This window comes from Mustela lutreola, chromosome 14 (genome assembly GCF_030435805.1).
Source record: "Mustela lutreola isolate mMusLut2 chromosome 14, mMusLut2.pri, whole genome shotgun sequence".
Classification (NCBI taxonomy): Eukaryota; Metazoa; Chordata; class Mammalia; order Carnivora; family Mustelidae; genus Mustela; species Mustela lutreola.
In genome coordinates this window covers 37,204,668-37,224,176 of record NC_081303.1, presented here as the reverse complement: position 1 = coordinate 37,224,176, position 19,509 = coordinate 37,204,668, and the positions used below count along the sequence as shown (strand labels likewise).

Below are 19,509 nucleotides of genomic sequence, written 5' to 3'. Positions count from 1 at the left end.
TGTAAAGATAATAAGGCCACAACCCAAGAAATAATATCAGGTAATTTATAAGCACTTCTCAAACAGTGGTTATAAACAATCCATCAGTTTGGATGGGACAGGCCTGAGGCTTCCTAACGGCTGGACTGTGATGAGGACTTGAAAGAATGCCTTGGGATTTCAGGCATAAGGGAAGGATGGGAGGCCAAACCCCAGAGACAAGAACATTTAAGGAGTGTGGAGAAAATGCAGAAGGAAGCAGTCTGGCTACAGGGTAATCTTGGAATGGAAAGGACACTGGGGAGGGAGGTTGGGGTCAGATTTTATTGGCTGGTCCAAAACTTTGGGCCATATCCATGGGCGATCATTTCTATAGAAATTCACCAAATACTTTTGAGCAAAGGTGTCATCAAGATACGTGCTGAGTTCAAAATATCATTTTGTCAGCTGTTCATGGTGGTACCTTTCTCCCAGCAGCCCAGGCACAGTTTAAAGCCCCTCCGCCCGACCAGCCTCGCTTCAGAATCCCGTTAGTTCCACCGGGCTGGTTAGTGTATCTGCAATGAAAAGGTTTCAGTCATTTTCTTGGAGAAGGAGATAGGATATAACATTTTCTGTGTGAAAAAGAAATCAGAAAATGATGAATTTTCATATGCTGGGCTGATACGAAAGCCTGCTGAGGAAAGTGGCCTCGTAAAGACAAGCTGGAGTAGGAAGGAATCCTTTATCTGCTGACTATGTTTTTAGTGTTAACATAGCCCATCTCCCCAGGAAGATTTTCCAGGCTGTGGAAATGAAGTGGCCACCACTGTATTTATATAAATACAGTTAAAGTGACAGTTAAACTCTTGAGGCCAAATGAGAGTAGTAGTGGGTCCCAATAATGAATGCATTGTCTTTCAGGTTGAAGAACATCTCCTGTTTCTGCAGGGAGCCTACAAAGACATGGTTGTGGAAAAGCAACTCTTAGGCGACAGGAGGAACCTGGCCACCAGGCGCCTGCAGTGTGCATCTGTTCTCCTCACCGCGCTGGAGGAGGAGAAGGCATGACTCTCGGGGGCTCTGTATCTCCTCCAGTAATTTCTTGGGTCTCCAGAAGCCCCAAGATGCTGTTTTCACCCAGGGTTGTATCACAGGCCTCCTGAAACTACAATCCAGTTATCGTCCAGTTCTTTTTTATTGAGATCAGGAGACACTCTTGATAAAAAATAAAGGCATTCTGGTCAAGTAGTTCCTAAAACGGGCGACAGACTGCCAAGGATCTGACATGACTCTCTTGCTCCCCAGACCTCAGGTCTCCAGTCTGATGAGGTCCACAGTGAACCTGTCACTGAATTTCCCTGTGGAGCACAGGGACAACCTAAGCCAAATGCATAAACCAGGGGTGGCTAACAGGAATGAGACGTCAGAAGGGAGAAGAATAGGATATTCTGTTGTCAATCCTCAGACCTCTTTTGTCTCTTGTTTAGAATTTCCGCTGATCTTTAAACTTCAACTTCATGGTCTTAAAATGAAGTCAGTGGCTTTTACTTTATAGGAGATTGAAAAGGTCAGATGAGATTTTCAAAGAAAAATGCCTGTTAGATATGGAAGGATTCAATGCATATTGGTCACGATTATTACGCAACACCATTAATAATATAATGAATTGTTGTTTTAAAGATTACCCTGTTCCATGACACAAAGGACTTGACATGGCTATTGGTGCTAACAAATATGACACTGTTGACAAATCCAAGAATAGGACTCACATTCCCTGTAGATATCATCCATTACTAATTTTAATGCAAACACACATGAGATCAGTAATAGTAATAGCAATGCTAGATCAAGTTGGAGACCACAAATATCTTAAATGTCTCATAACAGTGTATTTTATGTCAAATGGTAAGAACTCATTTTTATGTAACATTTAGACTCGATGGCAAGAAACAATCAATCAAATAGACAAGAAGTTGGAAGGAATTTTGGGCGACATGCTTATTTCAGCAGCGTGCATTGTCTACAGTGGAGTGTTAACAGCAGAATTTCGCCAGTTAATTGTGAACAAATGGAAGAATCTTTGCACTAAAAACAACATTCCTTTGTCTCCTAACTTTTCCTTAATTGAAGCCATGGCGCAGAAGCATGAGGTACTAATGTATTTCTATTATCCAGTTAAGTGGCTGCTGTTGGTTTGAATTTTGTGTGTGAGTGTTGTGGAGGTTTTTTGTTTGCTTGTTTATTTGTTTGTTTGTTTGCGGGGATCTTTTCCCCAAATTGTTTTGATAAAGGAAAACACTGAAATTTGTTCTGTGTCTTTTAAAAAAAATGTTTTTAAAGATTTTATTTATTTATTTGACAGACAGATCGCAAGTAGGCAGAGAGGCAGGCAGAGAGAGAGAGGAGGAAGCAGGTCCCTGCTGAGCGGAGAGCCGGATGCGGGGTTCGATGCAGGGCTCTATCCCAGGACCCCGGGATCATGACCTGAGGCATGAGAAGAGGCTTTAACCCACTGAGCCACCCAGGCGTCCCCCACCAAAAAAAATTTTTTTAATTATAGTTCTCATGCCTCAGCTAGTTACATCTCTTATTTCTTATCATCTGGGCAAAAGTCACAGAAAATCCTCTTACTCCTTGTAATCCTACTGCCCAGCCCTAATAAATATTTATGTCCCAGAAGCCCCTTTCATTAATAAAACTGGTGAACTCAGGGCATCTCGGTGGCTCAGTCAGTTAAGCATCTGGCTATGGTTTTGGCTCAAGTCCTGATCTCAGGGTTGTGGGATCAGGCCCTCTCTCCCTCTCCCACTGCTCCTCCTTGCACTCACTCGCTCCTTCTCTCTAAAAATGAATAAATAAAATCTTTAAAAAGTAAAATAGGTGAAGCTACTGAGCCACAGGTAGTATTCTTAGAAAGAACCAAAAATATAGATGTCACATTTATCAATAAATAATTATTGTCTAGCTATCTATGTTGAGGGGATAAAAAAGAAATAGACTTTTTTTTATTCATCCCCTAAGAGTAATTTTAGATTGATTCCCCCATGATAACCCAACTTAAACTGACCATTCAGTCTACAAAATGTCTCAGAAGCAAATACTGGCTTCTCATTTTCATAGTGCTCATAACCAACTTGAACCTAAATATATCAATAATTACATTACATGTAAGTGGTCTAAAAGGTCCACTTTAAAGGGTAAGAGTCTAAGATTATATAAAAATATAAACCAAAGCACAAAACAGAAACCATAAGTTATTTATTTAGAAAGGACCTATCTAAAACATAAAGGTCAACAGTAAAAAAAAAGGGGGGGGGGACATACCACAGATTACCAAAAAAGGGCAAACTAGATTTTAAGGTAAAAAAGGATTACTAGAATTAAATAAGTTTATGTTATAATAAGAACCAGTCTAAGTCTCCAAGAATGTTTTATCAATTCTGAATTTATTTTTACCTAATAATCAGACTTAAAATAATCTATAAAGCACACATTAAAAGGACTACAGGTAAAAATGGACAAATCTACAATCATAGTGAAAGATCTTAACACTTCTTCCTGTAACTCATAGAAAAAAAAAACAACACAAAAATCAGTAAGAATAGAGATTCAAGAAGTACCATCAACAAAAAGACTTCATAGGCATACATGGCAGCCTACACCTGAACCTTACACATTCTAAGCTAGCACATCTAGAACACTGCCAAAACTGACCATATAACCAGCCATAAAAAGATTTCAACAAATGTTGATGGACTGAAATCACAGAGCATGTTTTCTGTCCAAAAGACAAGCCAGAAGTGAATAATTAAAAGTTTCTTTGAAAATCCCCATATTTCTGGAAATTAGGACATCTACTCCCAAACTAACCATAGGCCAGAGAAGAAATCAGAATTGAAACAATGAAGCATCGGTTAAAGTTTGTCCTTGGAGACTAGAAACATGACAAAGGCATATCCACCAGCTCCACTTGTATCTAACACCCTGGCAGAGATCCTAGACAGTTCAGTACGGCAAGAAAAGTAAATATTACTAAGATTGGAAAAGAAGAAAAAATGAAAAAAACAGAAATTCCTCCAGATAAGTACCTAGAAAATCCAAGAGGCCTTGTGGGTACATCATGAGAATTCATAAAGGTTTAGTAAAGTTTCTCAGAGTTTCTGGAATTAAAGTCAGTACACAGAAGCTGACTGCATTTCTCTACACCAGCAACAAACAGGGTGCACAGTATTTGTAGACACCATTTATCACAGCATCAGAACAAATCCACCCAGAAGTTGTATAAAACCTACAGGAACAAAGCTATGAAATACTATTAAGATGAATTTTAAGAAACCTAAATAAGTGAAGAGTTATGCCATGTTTATGATCTGAAAGACTCAGCATCCTGAAGCTGCCAGTTCTTCCCAAATGGGTCTGTACTCCCAGTGTAATCCCAGTCAGCATTGCAGCAGGTAGGAGTGCAGGTGTGTGTGTGTATCTTGCCTGACAAATGGAGTCTGAAAGTTATAAGAGAAGGTGGAGAGCCAGTGTGTCTAGGATGTTGATGAAGAACAAGCTGGAAGGACTTGCTATATCAAATATCAACATTTGGGACATTTAGTTAGGACAGTGGGATTATTTATCCAGGGCGTCCCAGCACAGGACAAACACCACCACCAATGGAGCAGAACAGAGAGCCCAGGAACAGACCCACATGTACATGGACATCTGATTTATAACAAAGCTGATACTGCAGTTCAATAAATAGTGTTAGGTGATTAGATATCCAGAAGCAAAAAAAAAAAAAAGAAAAAGAAAAAGAAAGAAAGAAAGAAAGAAAGAAATTTGATCCTTACCCCACATCATATATAAAAATTCAGTTGCAGTTGAACTGTGGACCTAACTATGGAAGGAGAATATGTTTATGACCCTAAACGCTGATCTTTTTTTTTAAACAGAACTAACCATAAAGGAAAACATTAATTGAAGCACATTAAAATTTTGGCTTTCTGATCATCAAAAGAAACAGCTCAGACAATATAAAGAAAAGTCAACAAATAGAAGAGAATATTTGCAATAAAAAGAACTACTACCAGTCAGTAAGCAAAAGACATACAAGCCAGTAAATTGAAAGGTGCTTAACCTCATTACTCATGAGAAAATGAAAGTTAAATCTAAAATGATATATCACAACACATCAGCCAAAAGGACTAATATTTGAAAGACCAATAATATTAAGAGTTCACATGGATAGGGGAGTAATAGAAATGCTTGTGCCATCTCTCTGTCTTTCTCTAACAAATAAATAAATAAAATCCTTTTTAAAAATACTAAAATCATCTTAGAAAACTGATTTTAGCTATGAGTATTAAAAATACATATCCCTGGGGCACTTGGGTGACTCAGTTAAGCATCCGACTCTTAATCTCAGCTCGGCTCTTGATCTCAGGGTCATGAGTTCAAGCCCCACCTTGGGGTCCATGCTGGGCATGGAGCCTACTTAAAAAAACAAACAAACAAACAAAAAACCATACCTCATGACCCAATATTCGTAGGTGCTTACCCATAAGAAATGAATATGTAAGTTGATCCAAAGAATATAACAGAATGTTCATTGTAGCATTATTCGTAATAGCCCAAAACTTGAGAATGCTCACCATTGAGATATGTTCACCAACTTGAGATATGTTCATCATATCCACTCACCAGTAGAATGGATAAATAAATCTAAGTGTGTTCATAAATACAGCAGTGAGACTGCGTAAATACAGTAATAAAACCTTTTATCTGAAGTTCCAAAATCAGCAAAATAAAATCAGAACTCTTAGGAACACATACTTTGGTAAAACACTAAAGAAAAACAAGGCAGTCAGGAAAATGATGGGTTTTTAAAACATAAACTCTTGGGTCGGAAGTTTAATTCTGTCCCCGCATGGACCTTGGCTCTCCTGCACCTGTAATCAGATGCAAACGGAACTACTCGTGGGTTTCAGGGTTCTTCATCCCTCTCCGGTTTCCTCTTGTGCGGACTTCAAGAGCAGGCCGCTCTTCACAGGCTCAGACAAAAAACTTCTTCCCTTTTCTTTAAAAAACCACAAGTATCCTTGGCTTCTCTATGGGACGCCCTTCCGCCTTTCACTGGACTGTCCCTGGGTCCTGTCCCTTCTCTGACCTTCGTGAGCCTTCCTGGCTTCTTCCTCCCAACCTGCGGGTACTGCCGCCAAGTCAGGGCTGCAGGCAGAAACTCTGTAAGGATGAGAATTTATCAGAGTTGGAGTCAGCGTCTGAGTCACACCCTGGGTCAGCCTCTTCCTCCAACAGTATGACCACGGGCAGAACCCAATTCCTCCTCCCGAGAAATGAGGGTGGTTATCGCAATCTAACCAGATAATGTAAGTGTGTGCTTGGCAGGTGGTGGGTGTGCAATAGGTTAGCTGTAAGTACCTCAGTGTCATTCTGTGTTCTTGCAAGTTTCATACGTGACTCAAGTCCAAGAGCCTCGGGAACAGGAACCCTCTCTTACAGCTATCTGTCTCCCATAGCATCTTCGTTGGGATGGGCATTCGTCCTTCCTGATGAACAGAAAAGTGTCATTTAGTGAATACTCCTATAACCCAAAATATCATATCCCAATGTTTTAAATTGTTCATCTCCTTAACCTTTTTAAGGAGTATTGGATTTTTCTAAAGGCAGTGATACTGAAGAGGGGAAACAAGCATATGAGACCGAAAAGTAACAATGCTATTGTTCCAGATCAGCCTGTGGCACTCTCAAGGGCTCCCCCTTGGTCAATACTCAATTGAGAACGCCGTCCTGATCAAGAACAGCCTGCAGTGGCCCCTGCTCATTGACCCGCACAAGCAAGCCCACGGCTGGATCCGGCAGATGGAAGGGCCCAGGCTGCAGGAGCTCTCCATCCAGGACAGCGGTTACATCCAAGAGATCGAAAATGCCATGAAAACAGGAGGGAGCGTCCTCCTGCAGGTACTGGGGCACTGGGCTCACTCCCTAAGTCTGCGCAGGGGACATACGTGCCACATGCCCTGAGAAACTAGAGCTCGGAGTTACAGGTAACAAATAACCACAAGCGCCTGGGGTTGAGCATCTCACTCCCAGTTTCAGCTCAGGTCATGATCTCGGAGTCGTGGGATCAAGCCCCATGTTGGGCTCTGCACTCAGGGGGGTATCTACTTGGAGGGTCAGTCTCTCCCTCTCCCTCTGCCCCACTCTGTCTTGTGCACACGCTCTCGCTCACTCTCAAAATACATAAACTTTTAAAAAAATAATAATAAAGTGTCTTTTCAGTGTACTCACACATCAGCCTTTCTTTGTTGCCCAAATACTAACAGGATTTACTTTTTATTTTTCTTAGAGAAAAGAAAGAGTGGTGGGGAGGGGCAGCTAAGGTAGAGAAAGAGAGAATCTCAAGCAGACTTCCCACTGAGCACAGCCCCACACAGGGCTCGATCCCACGACCCTGAGATCGTGATATGAGCCTAAACCAAGGGTCAATCGACTGAGCCACCCAGGTTCCCCAGATACACATTTTTAAATGCTCTGTCTTTTCAACTGATTTAATTTAATTTGAGAAAGCGAAAACAAACAACTCTCCCCTTCCCCCTACCCCTCCCCCAGACAGTTCTGTCAAGACATTTTACCATAAGGGAAGCAGAGAGAGATAGGACAAAAGCTGAAGGGGTATTTTAAAGGTGGGAGAAAATGACTGTTTGGGAAACTCCATTTACAAGGTAAAGTCTCTCACAGTGAAATTGAGTCAGATGTTTGTATTTTTTAAGACAAATATTACTGAAGGCCTGTATTTGAGTACTGGTAAGCTTCTCCTGGAGGAAAAAGTGGGATTGCATTTGAATGTTTTGTTCATTTGTGTTTCCGGTTGTACTCATCAGTACAGGGAATGGAGAACTGACTTTTCTTTCTTTCTTTCTTTCTTTTTAAAGATTTTATTTATCTATTTGACAGACAGAGATCACAATTAGGCAGAGAGGCAGGCAGAGGAGGTGGGGTAAGCAGGCTCCCTGCCAAGCAGAGAGCCTGATGAGGGGCTCAATCCCAGGACCCTGAGGTCATGACCTGAGCCTAAGGCATAGGCTTAAGCCAATGAGCCACCCAGGCGCCCTAAGAACTGACTTTTCTTTATCAAGTTTCCAAACCAGTGTTTTTCATGCTATTCCTGATAAGACCCATGGGTCCATGGGAAGTCCCCTGAAGGTGTGCAAAGCCTGGCCCCACTTGATCCACAAGAACTCCAGTGGATCTGTTTACCTAACATTTTATTTCAGCAGCAAAAGCTGCTATTCCTTTAAAAAAAACAAAATCCATATTGGCTATCCGGAGCAGAAAGAGATTCTGCCTGGGCAGATAAAAACGCTGTATCCATGTTCCCAGCAGTAAGGGACCTTCCAGAATAGAATACAGCCCCCACCCCAACCCTCCCGCCCGTCAACGTCACAAAGCTCTTTTAGAGAGTCGGAGCTAATTATCACAAAAATGTAAATCCTGAGGGAATAAGACATTTGTGTGGCCAGACATGTTCATTCTGCCGTTTACTTCCCAATGGGCAACCCACTGCGTGAGCAAGGCATCAGCAAGGGGAGCTGGAAGGTGCGTTTACTGGTCTCCAGCCCAAGCACTCTCCAGCCTTACAGGGGCCCTAACACACACAGTGCTCGAGTGGTCAGTGGGTCCTCGCCCCGGGCCGGGCTCCGCAGCCTTGCTCCTCACCAGCCTCCCTCCGTCTTGCAAAGTATGTTCCTCAGAACAACATTCTAGGGTGTCATTCAGAAAAGGGATCCCACACTTCTTAAAAGCACTAGGTTAAACAAACAGGATTCTTCTTTCAAGGACCCAAAACCTCTTCATATGGAAAAGCCCCACCCTCCACCCCCGCCCCAGGCTCAGCGTCCCACAGGACACCCTTTCTCGCGGAACGTTAGCCGCTTGAGCAACAGCTCTAGGAAAAGCTAATGAAGTAACATTTTGCCAAACAGCCCTCCTGGTACCCGTGTTTGGTTGTGTGGTTGAGGAGGCGGGGTGGGGGGCACTCCTGTGGAGGGCAGACTGGACACAGGTACCCCCTCAGTCACTGTGTGGCCACGGGATGCGAGAGTCTTATTGAACCTCTCTGAGCCTCAGTTCCACCCTATAAAACGGGCCGAGGAACTGTCCCTGCGGGTTTGAGTTGCTGGGGAGACTGAGCAAGACCCAGAACCACTCTTGACGCTTCCCCCGCTCACCGTACCAGCCCACTCCAGACTCCACATGCAAACCAGTCTCCAGGCTTCCTTCTCCCCCAGAACCTTCTACCCCAGGACACTCTCCAGGCGGCAGCAGGAATGATCCCTTTAGAGAAGGCCAGTCTCCCTCTACTCACACCCGCCCCAGGGCTCTCAATCACTCTCACTCACCCATGGCAAACACTGCAGCGCTGACAACGCTTAAGGGCGAGTCAGAGCCTCTGCCAGCTGGTGGTCTACCTTCCCCTGTCCGGATGCTTCCACCAAACATAGCAGGGACTCATCTACGCTTGTGTTTCGTGAAGCTGTAAATTGCAACTGTATTTATGCGGTATGAAGTGAGAGGCTCTCCTGTGTACCAAGCTCAGCCACACTTAAAGATTAACCTGGTTTACTTCCAAGAGAACTATTGTTTCCATTATTTAATAAATCAAGTTTCATTTCTTCCCTTTGCAGCACCTTTGACAAACTGGTGCCTTTCTCATCCTCTAGGTTATACATATCTACAGAAATCAACAACCCCCACTTTCCTCCGCCGGTGTATAACTTTGTTACCATGATCAACTTCACGTTAACATTCCAAAGTTTGCAGGATCAGCTCCTATCTACCATACTAACTCAGGAAGTTCCTTACTTAGAAAATCAGCATTTGCAGTTACTGGCGAGTATTTCCCTTGATGCTATGACCCTTGAAGAACTAGAGGAAAGAACATTGAATGTACTACAGAATGCACAAGGTCAGTAGAGGTCTTTAGTGACATTAGGAAACCTTTGCATACCTCTGGGAAGGACAGAGCAAAGGCTCCAGGAACCATATTCTGAATTGGTACCGAAAATATCAGATTCGCTTCTCCACCAAATAACTGATTAATGGGGGTGAAACACCCCATTTCTAAAAGTAAAACATTGTAGATGTTGATGTTCCTACGTTCCTACCTGGGCTTGAGCTCCTTATAACCCCCAACATTGGCCAATCTCACGGAGACCACTCTGTCCTATATCTGACATCCATTATATGTATCAAGTTAGAACGTAGAGACCAAAGATGAGGTTTTCCTCAAGTATTAATAATTAAAATATCCCAGGACAGAATCCAGTGACTTACTCAGATGTATCCCATTAAAATATGGTGTTTATTAAAATAGCAATAGGAATTATTTCCTTCCTCAACACAAGAAACATTTAAGAAACCATAGTGTTTAAATTTTAACAATGTAACTTCTAAACAACTAACTCCAGAGCATGGTAAGTTCTCCGGTCGTACTGACCTATCTGGATATCCAGTTTCCGCATGCAGGGTGAGGATCCCCCAATGCTAACAAGCAGTGCTCAGACACAAGGTTTGTCCCACAACTCAACCCCATCCTGACATGATCTACCCAGAAAGGCATGCGATTCGCCCTCCCCTTAAGGTTTCAGTGCGACCAGACAGCCCCGTCCCCACAGATGGGTTCCAGAGAGAAGTTCCAGCAAAGCCTGTCCTGAGGTTTGATTAGGTCACTAACAGACTAGAACTCAAGACACCTGTTTGCTCACCAGATTACTGGTCTCCTCTGAAAGGATGAAACTGGAACAGCCAGGTGAAAGCGATGCGTGGGGCCAAGTGGGGGAGATGGGGGGGCTTCCAGGCTAACCCTCTGGTGGGAGTCACTGTCTTAGAAGACTAGTGTCACTTCATTAACATAACAAAAGACGCTTTCTGTCTCTCTCACACACACACAAACACCCTATTCAGAGCTCTAGGTCAGAGATGGGGAGGAAGACCTCACAGCATCTCAGCTCTCAACACTCAACTTGTCTGTGATCAGATACTTTCTATCTAGCGGTAGGCTGCCATTCTCACTTATCTTAACTGGTGACCTGGGTCGGGGGAGGCTTGAAAGTCTCTCAGATGCTTTCATTCCCTCTTAAGGATCTGACAGTATGCCTTCCTATTGTAATTACACCTAATACTCTATTCCTATGTAACACACGGCTGAGCCATGCTTCCGTTCATGACAAGACAAGGACAAGGCTGTGTGGACCAGGTTGTCACATCTGTTTCTCTGGGAAGGTTGGAATGAATGATCACCCCTTAGGGAGCAAACCCAGGGCACACAGGGATGTGGGTCTCACAAGACTGGAGAGTACAGCCTCTCCTGTTCTAGGAACCACTCTATGACAAATACATGTTTTGTTGTGACTTTTGCCTAAATTGAACAGAAGATAGATTTAATAAGACAAAGGAAAGTTGTTTGTGATAAGACCCAGTCAGCGCTGGAAGCCCTCATACGCCTTTGGTGCCGATGCCCTACCAGCGGTGCCTCATGGGAGAGTCAGTTTTTTTTAAAGACTAACCTTTTACTAGTAGTAGTTATAATACAAATTGTTCTTGGAAAAAACTAAATAGACTCCTGGAGTGCTTTCTGTAATGCCTGCTCACCAAACGAACTGCCTCTTCAAGTATCAAGCCTAAGCGAGTTTGCATTCCCTGCCAGGAGCATCTGATGAAGCGGTATTCCACTAGCCCATCGTCAGACTGGAAGCCGAGACCCGGACCAGTGTCTCCACCCATGTTAGATGGTAGGATCTCCGAGAGCCTAGAGCTTAGAGTCCACGCCAGCATTGATAGGAATGATTTAAATAAACCACGTCCAGGGAGAAAAGGCAGTAGTAGTCATGGGTGCTGGAAGGTTTGCTCACTTTTCCTAATGACTGTAGGAATAAGTTACTCAGTTGAGCCTCTCTCTTCTAAATCTAAACAATCCCACCTTTGAAGGCTTTATTTAATAGCATGTCTCTGGAGGGCTGTTTATTTTTATGAATAGTGAAAATACTGGCGTGGATATAATAAGAGAGAGAGAGTCCATACAGATAAGAAGAAAAAAACGGGAAAATGATCATCTCCTATTACATTAGGAGATTCAAGGGGGAAAGATAAATGTTATCTGAGATCAAAATGATAGATGTTTTCTATTATCCCCCGGTGCTGCTAGACATAAACAGTTTCCTCCTCACTCCCGCCCACTACCTCCCTCTTTAAAGTATCTCTTCCGAACTGTGAACCCAAACTCAGGGGAAAGAAATTAAAGAGTAATATAAATTTTGAATGTACTTAAAACACTGTAATTTATTATAGTTTCAGGACCAGAAAGGTCCTGGCCTTACAAGTGTTTTAGGTATCAGAATGAGAGGAACATTTGCCATTTCTCCACTCAATGACTTCTGCCCTTTTCAGAATGTCCTCCTGCAAAATAAAAGCCAACTCCCTTCCTAGGCCTTCCGTGCTCTCCCAAGTCGTAATGAAAATTGTGTTTTAAAGATAGGGTTTGAGTTTTGCAAAGAGGAGGTGTTGAAAGCAAAGGTTAGTCAGGTGTAAAGTAAAACAATTTTAATTTGTCCATGGCTGAGATCAATTAGCACAGAATATTTATTAAATTTTCTTGAATAAGGAGTATCTTCCTCTGAGCCAAGAATTAGAACTGGTAGACAGGTTTCTTGGAAAGTGTGATACTTAAAACATCTCTTCACAACAAACCCTTTTGGGAAAAGAGGGGGAAGTGCCTTCCACAAGGGAAGGAAAACAGTGTGCTATGTGTTCTTTTAATTATGTTACGTGTGTCTAGATTGTTGATTCCAATTCCAATCCTAAGAAGATATGGATTCTGTAACTGGTTTAGAATTCTGGGGTGGAAACATCCTGGAACCATGATACTTGATAAATTCTCCTCAAAGGGTTATAGCCTGGGAAAGAGTTGTTATTCTATGAAGTCTGGCCTGTTACATGGTGAAGCTAAGCTTTTAAGAGTACTAGGGAAAAATAAAATCTAATAATTCTAGAAGAAAAAAGACTCCTCGATTTGCTGCATGTTTTTTCCTTCCCTTTCCCAAGTTTTAGTAGCATAGATCATCCTTGCTCTCTTTGTAGTATATCTTTGGTGAGGCTGCCTGCTCCCCGTGGGAGTGGTGGGGTGGGGTGGGGACTCAGAAGTCGCCCAGAGAGAGGTCCTGACATTACTAGAAAGCGTCACTAAAATCAAGCAGAATATGGTATCCAGGTCAGGGCATGTAATTCCATCACTCCTTACAGTGATCATATGAAGCTGTGTCTAGTTCTTGATACGGATGTAATTTTTAAAGGTTTTTGGTGAGGTTTGATGGTGTCCAGAGCCCACGGCCAGGAAAGAATTCTTGAGACGTCTCTGGTGCAAAATGGTGATTTTATTAAAGCCAAGGGACAGGATCCGCGGGCAGAAAGAGCTGCTGTCCTGGGATTGTGAGGAGCAACTGGTTCTGTACCTTGGCGTTGTGGAAAGTAGAGCTAAGGAGAGTCCAGAAAGGATTTTCATATGCTGAAGAAGACCCTCAGGACACTGGAGGCCTTGCCATTGTCAAAACAACATTGTTTTCTCCTCCAGCAAGCCATGAAGGTGAAGACAGAACTTTCTGGAGGAAACGTACCTGCAGCCTGCCTCAAATCTTCTGTGGTGGGCTGCAGGTTATAAGGACAATTAATGGTATCTGTGTTTCTTTCTGCCTTTATCACACTTCAAAGAGGGCTCTTTTCAAACTAACGTGCTCGGGATAAGCATCAAGGATAGTGAGGAGTCTATAAATCATACCATTAACAAAAGCACTTGAGGAAAATGGGAATGTTCATAAAATAGTAGAGTTTATAATGGAAATAGGAGAACCGTCTTAAATATTTGAGGAGGAGAGAATTACTCTGTTTATGAAGCAGCGCTTTTTTTCAAAAGGTAAGTTTCAACCTGTTTGTGGAATGAGAAATCAATGTCGTTGATCATTACCAACTTTATTGTTTAGTAAAATAGAAAACCATAGAAAATATCAGAGTTCACGTGCTATTTTCTGGAAATTTTGTCTCCTTGTCTGTGTGGATGGTGGGTCATTCGTTATGACAGATTGGCTACTTATCATGTGCTTAAAAAGAAAATAACATCCGCCCCATTAAAATAATATAAAGTAGAGATAGGGGGTGTGCTCTGAACCCAATTATTCAGAAATATGACTGGTCTTCATTTAGCCACCCATTGCCCGCATGAAACCACCAAAAAACCAGAAGTCAAAAACTCTTACAGAAAGATTTCAGAATGAAGGAACTGCATTTAACTTCCAATGGGTTTTATTTAAATTCATTTTGTTGTTGTTGTTGTTGTTTGTCTTTAGAATGTGTGTTAGATGATGAGGAAATGGTAGACATCTTAAGAAACATCAAAATGAATTCAAATGAAATTTCAAAGCGCATCAGAGCAACAGAAAAAGCAGAAAGTAAGATCCAAGAGACACGCAAGCACTATCTCCCCCTGGCCACCCGGGGCGCCCTGCTCTACTTCCTCGTGGCGGGCCTCGCCCGGGTCAGCTGCGCGTACCAGTTCTCTCTGGACTGGTTTCGCCAGGCGTTCCTTCTAGCAGTTGTCTCCGGAAGCAAAGAACAGGAAGAGCCTGACCCCACACCCCAGAAGACCCTTGATACTACAGACCTCTCAGAAGAACCCAAGTTAGAAAGGGAGGAAAATATCTCCCAGAAACATCTTAAAAATTCAATCGATGTGTTGACCAGAAGTATTTTTAAGGTGAGACATCCTTGCACGTGTATTTTGCACATGGATTCAATGGAGCTGGGCTGGTCTAACGCTCTATTTTCCCCCTAGGTGGTCTCTCCAGCTCTGTTTAACCAGCATAAACTTTGCTTCTCCTTCTGGCTCTGCATCACAGTCATGCAAAATGATGCTAATGGAGGTGATGAGCCCGGATCCCTACCAGAGGAGGAATGGGACCTCTTCCTACATTCTGCCCTATTGATAAATAGTAAAGGTGTGATGCCCCAGGCCAAACTTAATAGTAAGTAAAAGGTACTGCTCTGGGTTCCAAAAAAACCATGAAAAATGTTTCTCTGAAAAACACGGAGAGATTTTTAAGGTGTTCCAAGTTGGTGCTTCTATTTGGGTTGAACTAAAAGCAGCTTGAGGTCAGGTGTGACGTTTAAGTCACTGCTGTTTCCTTACACGTTGAGCACATGATTGGTACTCAGTAATTGCTGGATGAATGAGTAAATAGCATTTGCTGAGGTTATTGTAATCCTTGTCTATACAGAACACCCAATGCTAGATTTCAGGGACATGTGCACATGTGCAGAAGCACACATGGGCACACACACGTTGATTAAATACCAGCTGGAGTGAAACTTTGCCCCCTTCACTGTACTCACCCGTAGTGTTTTAGGAAAATTCCCAGAAAGTTTGAACCACAAAACCACACTTGTGCAAAATGATGAGGCAGAAAGAACTACATGTTGGTTCTGTTCAAATCCTCCTGCGTCGTACATTTTTAAGTGTATTTATTTTTTTAATTGTAAAATACACATAACATAGAATGTACCTTTTTCACCATTTTTAAGCATCCAGTTCAGTGGTGTGAAGTACATTCACATTGTTATTCTGTGTCGTAATTTTAAGTCACAAAAATATATAAAGCTAAAGGTAGTCTGACATTCTCACTGAGGAGGAAAGGTGGTGGCTTAGAGTAGTAGCCTTTGCCCCGTGTCCTGAGACTATTAGCAAACAGTAAAGTCAGAATGGAAATATCAAAGAATTGCTCTGGAAAGATACCAGACATTGGGATAGTTTTGTTGTTTGTTTGTTTTTATTTCCACCAAAGCCTGGTATACAGTAGATGTTTGGTAAATGATTGTTGAGTCAGTAAATGCTCTTGGGAGTTTACTAAGATTCTTTGGCTTGCCAAAAACAGAACAATAACTCACTGTCTTAAACCAAAATAAAAATAAAAATAAAAACGTTTTGAAAGATTCTGGGGTAACTCAGAAAACAGCAAGGAAAATGAATGAGCACCAACATGAGACGAACCAGTGACTGCTGTTAACTCAACATCTGGCAGCTTTCAGGCCCTGGGCCTAACCGTCAGACTCCGGGTCTGTCGGGACTAAGCGCTGTCAGGACTCTTCTCCTGAACCACCCACCTGCGACCAGGAGATGAGGTCACGCAGCACAAAAGCCAGCTCACAATGCATCCACTGCACTTAGAAGCTTAAAAACATCCCCAGTATGTTTTAAGAAACATATGTAATGTTTCTTATATGTAAGAAAAAATGTAATAGCTTCCATTTTTTTATTACACAAGCAGTTTGTGTTTATTAAACCATTCCAACCTACAGATAAGAAAAAAGTAAATAAATCTCCTGTAATCCCACAATCTAGAATTAATCACTAGTAATATTTGTGTGTGTTTTACCTCCATATATATATATATACTTGACATACATGCATAGAGGACTATTCTTGTATATTCTTTTAGGTGACTTTGCTATACAGACTTCCTTTTTTCCAAATTAATAACATATCAAAAGTAGCTGCCTATGTCAATAAATATACTTAAGACTTTTTAATGTCTGCACAACATTCCAATTTTTGAATGGACTACTAAAACTTATGTAACCACTCTGTCAAGTTAGAGACTTGGGTTTCCAATTTTTTCTTACGCTAAACAGGAAGCACAATGATTGACATATAAATTAGCTTTTCTGACAATGAAACTAGAAATCAGTATCACATGAGAAATCCAAAAATATGTGGATATTAAACAACATACTCTTAAAGTACCAGTGGGTCAAAGAAATTACAAGGGAAGTATCTCGAGACAAATAAAAATTAAAATGCAATGTAATAATTATAGAGCAAAAACAGTACCAAGAAAAAATTTCATAAGTTTAAATGCATACTTTAAAGAAGCAGGTCTCAAATAAACAACCTCACCTGACTAGTTCTCAAAGAACTAGTGAAAACAAAAACAAAAAACTAACCACAAAGCTAGCAGAAGGAAGGAAACAAAGAGTGAAGCACAAATAAATAAAATAGAACATTTAAAGAAATTTAGAAATCAGTAAAACTAATAGCTGGCTTTCTGAAAATATTAATAAACTTGACAAGCTCTTAGCTAGATTAACAAGAAAATAAAAGAAGACTCAAATCAGAGGTGAAAGAGAGAACATTAAAACTGATGCCACAAAAATCAAAAGGATCATAAGAGACACTATGAACCACTATATGCCAACAAATTGGACAAGCTAGAAGAAATGGGAATGTATAATCTACCAAGACTGAATCATGGAGAAATAGAAAACTTGAACAGCGTTATAACTAATGAGATTGATTAAGTAAGCAAAAATCTCCCAAAAGAGAAAAGGCCTGGGCTAGATTGCTACACTGGAAAATTCTACCAAACATTTTAAAAAGAATAAACACAACTTTTCCTGAAACTCTACCAAAAAAAGAAAAAATAGAGAAAGAGAGAGAAGGGAACACTTCTAGGCTTGTTTAGCACTTCCCTGATACCAAAGCCAAAGATTTTATAAGAAAAGAATACTGAAAAGATGGCTGAAATTTCTGATGACTATGGATGTCAAAATTCTCCACAAAATACAGCAAACCAAATTCAATAGCATAATAAAAGCATTATATACCATGACCAAGTGCAATTTATTCCTAGAATACAAAGTTGACTCAGTATAAGAAAATCAATGTAGGGGTGCCTGGGTGGCTCAGTGGTTAAGCCGCTGCCTTCGGCTCAGGTCATGATCTCGGGGTCCTGGGATCGAGTCCCGCATGGGGCTCTCTGCTCAGCAGGGAGCCTGCTTCCTCCTCTCTCTCTGCCTGCCTCTCTGCCTCCTTGTGATCTCTGTCTGTCAAATAAATAAATAAAATCTTAAAAAAAAAAAAAAAGAAAATCAATGTAATAAGCACATTAACAATGAGGACAAAATCATATGACCATGTTAACTGATGCAGAAAAAGCATTTTATTAGATTCAACTCTTCAATAATTAAGAACACTCAACAAACTGGACATACAAGGAAACGACCTCCACACAATAAAAGTCATTTGTGAAAAATCCACAGCTAATAATCCCACTCAGTGGTGAAACTCTTGAGTTTTTCTCTAAGATCTCATGCAGGGCAAGTATGTCCCCTGCTCTCTCCATTTTTTTTTTCTTTAACATGGAAGTTCTACCATATGCGCTAAATAAGAAAAAGAGATAAAAGGCGTCCAAATTGGAAAGGAAGAAGTAAAGCTATCTTTGTTCACAGATGACATGATCTTATATGTTGAAAACTCTCGAGTCCATGAAAACACTGTTAGGGCTGGTAAACCAATACAACAAAGTTGCAAGATATAAAACCAACATACATTATCAGATACACTTCTATGTTATGCATTTCTATACATTAACAACATATATAATGCATTTCTATACATTAACAACAAATAATATGAAAAGGAAATTAAGAAAACAGTCCCATTTGTGATAGCATCAAAAGGAATAAAACACTTAGGAATAAGCCTAACCAAGCAGGTGAAAGACATCTATACTGAAAACTATAAAACATTGCTGAAAGAAATTGAAGATGATACAAATAAATGGAAAGACATCCCACATTCATGGATCGGCACACCTTATATTGTTAAGATGTCCATACTAACCCAAAGTGATCTACAGATTCAGTGCAATTCCTAACGAAATCCCGATAGAACTTTTTGCAGGAATAAAAAATTCTTCCTAAAATAATATGGAATCTCAAGGGACTCCAAATAGCCAAACAATTTTGAAAAAGAACAAAGTTGGAGTCATCATACATCTTGGTTTCAAGCTATACTCTAAAGCTGCAATAAAACAGCCTGGTACGGGCGTAAAGACAGGTAAATAGACCAGTGGAATGTAACAGAGAGCCAGAAATTAACACATATATGATCAAGTGACCTTCAGAGAGGATGGAAAGAGCACTCAATGGGGAAAGGACAATCTCTAACAAATAAATGGTGCTGGGAAAACTCAGTATCTATGTGCAGAAGAACACAATTGGACCTTTATCTTACCCCAAATACATGAATAAACTCAAAATGGATTCAAGATCTAAACATAAGACCTAAAACTATAAATCTCAAGAAAGCATAAGGGAAGAGTTTTATAACACTGGACTTGGCAGTGGTGTCTTGGATCCGAAATGAGCGCCCAGGCAACCGAAGTAAAGTGAGACCAACAGAACGGTATCAAACTTACATGGGGACGCCTGGGTGGCTCAGTTGGTTAAGCAGCTGCCTTCAGCTCAGGTCATGATCCCGGTGTCCTGGGATCGAGTCCCACATCGGGCTCCTTGCTCAGCAGGGAGCCTGCTCCTCCCTCTGCCTCTGCCTGCCATTCTGTCTGCCTGTGCTCACGCTCTCCCCCCCCCTCTGATAAATAAATAAAATCTTTAAAAAAAAAAAAAAAACTTCTGTACATCAAATGATACAATCAACAG

General features: G+C 41.3%; 1 protein-coding gene across 1 annotated transcript in view; it reads left to right on the top strand.

Moving 5' to 3' along the window:
• Nucleotides 1–19,509, top strand: part of DNAH14 (dynein axonemal heavy chain 14) — a 320,474-nt gene that overhangs the window by 253,308 nt on the left and 47,657 nt on the right. The window contains exons 64-69 of the mRNA XM_059145622.1: nucleotides 883–1,023; nucleotides 1,896–2,111; nucleotides 6,697–6,974; nucleotides 9,633–9,934; nucleotides 14,364–14,770; nucleotides 14,849–15,038. Of these exons, the coding sequence (XP_059001605.1) occupies nucleotides 883–1,023; nucleotides 1,896–2,111; nucleotides 6,697–6,974; nucleotides 9,633–9,934; nucleotides 14,364–14,770; nucleotides 14,849–15,038 (1,534 nt within the window). The remainder of the gene's footprint in view (nucleotides 1–882; nucleotides 1,024–1,895; nucleotides 2,112–6,696; nucleotides 6,975–9,632; nucleotides 9,935–14,363; nucleotides 14,771–14,848; nucleotides 15,039–19,509) is intronic.